Genomic DNA, 2,085 nt, shown 5'->3' with positions numbered 1-2,085 from the left:
GCAGAAGAAAAACAACCATGTCCACATTTCCTAAAAAAAAACTCATGTCTAACTTCCGAAAGAAAGAAACAAAACTGAGGCAGATGTAAAAAAAAAGGCACTAATAATGATAGTATTATTCTCTTGATTTTATAATTTGGTACATCAAGTCGGCGCACACTGCTTCTTTGTTCGACATTATACAATATTGATATTTGTTTCTTTTATTAGGATAAAGCTCTAAATCACGATTCCAGTACAACTCTTATTAGCTCCTGCTGAATGCTGTGGGTTTAATGCTTGGGACTAACACAAATGACCTTACACTTCATCCACTACTTGTAGTAACTGCATGAGAAGGTGTGGCAGAAGCATACGATGGGTAGTGGTGACTCAGTTTCATATAGACTTCCTGCATTTCTGGTCTTGACTGAGGTGAAGTTTTCAGGCATGAAAATGCCACTTCAACAAGCTGAGCTATTTCTTCCTGCTCCACCGTTGTTGGTGATGATGGGCGCTGGTCCAGCATGTCCTCCACTGCAAGCTCATGATGCTCTGCAATGGAAGCAAAGGTCTGCAGCTCCCTTGGGTATCTCCCCATCACAATCTCCAGGGTAACCACACCAAAGCTGTAGACATCACATTTTGTCGTCACTACTGATGTGTATGAAAGCTCTGCATTAAAGTAAATCCCTGGAGTTAATATTACCGAATGTGTGGTAGCAAATAAACTGCAATATCATTGGTTATTTGCATGTTGAAACAAGAATTTATTTTTTGTGCAAGAAGCACATGAATACGTACATGGGGCTATATAACCATATGTTCCTGCTAATTCACTCCAATTAGACGAATCGGGTTTTAGAATCCTTGCGATTCCGAAATCTGAAACATAAGCCTTGAAAGCTGCATCTAGCAAGATGTTATTACTTTTTATATCACGATGGATAATTGGTGGGTTGCATTCATGGTGCAAGTAGTAGATAGCTTGAGCAACATCTCTTGCAATGGCAATTCGCTTCTGCCAGTCTAACTCCTTTGCAAGTTCCTCATTTTCCAAGATACCATGAAGGTTTCCTCTATCAATGTAATCATATACTAGAAATTTGCACCTTGGATGAGAGCAAATACCCATATAGTTTTACGATGCTTCTATGCCGAATTGTTGTCAAGACTTCAATTTTACTAAGGAATCTCTTTTCATCACTGATCCCTTCTTCAGTTTGGTGAAGCTTTTTCACTGCAACCAATCGCTCCCCTTGAAGCTGTGCTTTGTAGACAATGCCATACCCCCCTGAACCAATGATGTACCTATCACTGAAATTTTCTGTTGCTCTAGTGATATCCTCAAACACTAGCTTCCCGTCGAAATTCCACACTGAGGGCACATTTATCTATAGTTGTAGCCTTTTGTGTTGTTTTCCTTTTGTTAAGAAACATAAGTAGAACGAAAATTGAGAGAATAATAACGAGGCACACAGGGATAGAAACAGCTAGCACCAAGCTTTGAACTCTTGCTTTGTGATATTCTATTATTGGAGTTGAAGAGCATATTGGCATGCCTGAGAGGTTACTGCAGAGACCTTTGTTGTGAAGGAACCTTCTTATTGAGGCATTGTGGAATAGGCGACCCGTTGGAAGAGGTCCTTCCAAGTTGTTGTAGGACACATCAAGTGTTGACAAACTAACCATGCTTGCTAAGGAGGACGGAATGCTCCCATTGAATTGATTATGGGAAAGGTTCAATACCTCTAACATAGCTAAGTTCCCGAGCTCTGGTGGTAGCCCACCTGTGAGTTTGTTATCACTGACATCCAATATAATCTGTAGGTCCAACATATTACCAATGGTCACTGGCAAATCTCCACTTAGCCTATTGTGGCTAATAACCAAAGATCGCAGACCAGTGCAACTCCCAAGCTCTTGTGGTATGAACCCACTCAAATTGTTCACGGATAGGTCGACGTACTGCAAATTGGTCAGCTGCCCAAATTGGAGTGGTATATGTCCTCAAAGTTGATTTCGCGACAAGTCGAGCTTGAACAGGTTGCCTAGATTGCTTAATTCTGGTGGTATCGCACCAGTTATATTGTTGGAGTGTAGGAT

The 2,085-nt window shown here is 40.9% G+C and overlaps 1 protein-coding gene across 1 annotated transcript; it reads right to left on the bottom strand.

Annotated features, from left to right (window-relative positions):
* Window positions 1-307: 307 nt before the first annotated feature.
* On the bottom strand, window positions 308-1,114 carry LOC136543415 (MDIS1-interacting receptor like kinase 2-like). The gene is made up of 2 exons (XM_066535870.1): window positions 784-1,114; window positions 308-672 (listed from the first exon to the last, which is right to left on the bottom strand). The coding sequence occupies exons 1-2, from the start codon at window positions 1,112-1,114 to the stop codon at window positions 308-310; spliced, it is 696 nt and encodes a 231-aa protein (XP_066391967.1).
* Window positions 1,115-2,085: the final 971 nt, after the last annotated feature.

This window comes from Miscanthus floridulus, chromosome 3 (assembly GCF_019320115.1).
Source record: "Miscanthus floridulus cultivar M001 chromosome 3, ASM1932011v1, whole genome shotgun sequence".
Taxonomy (NCBI): Eukaryota; Viridiplantae; Streptophyta; class Magnoliopsida; order Poales; family Poaceae; genus Miscanthus; species Miscanthus floridulus.
The sequence above is the reverse complement of the archived record's forward strand: the minus strand, read 5'-3'. Positions and strand labels throughout refer to the sequence as shown.

Excerpts from the sequence above, each read along its gene's own strand:
- LOC136543415 (XM_066535870.1), bottom strand. The coding sequence starts at position 1,114 with ATGGGTATTTGCTCTCATCCAAGGTGCAAATTTCTAGTATATGATTAC. Across the intron at positions 673-783 it reads ATATGGTTATATAGCCCCAT|GGATTTACTTTAATGCAGAG; the intron begins GTACGTATTCAT and ends TATTAACTCCAG.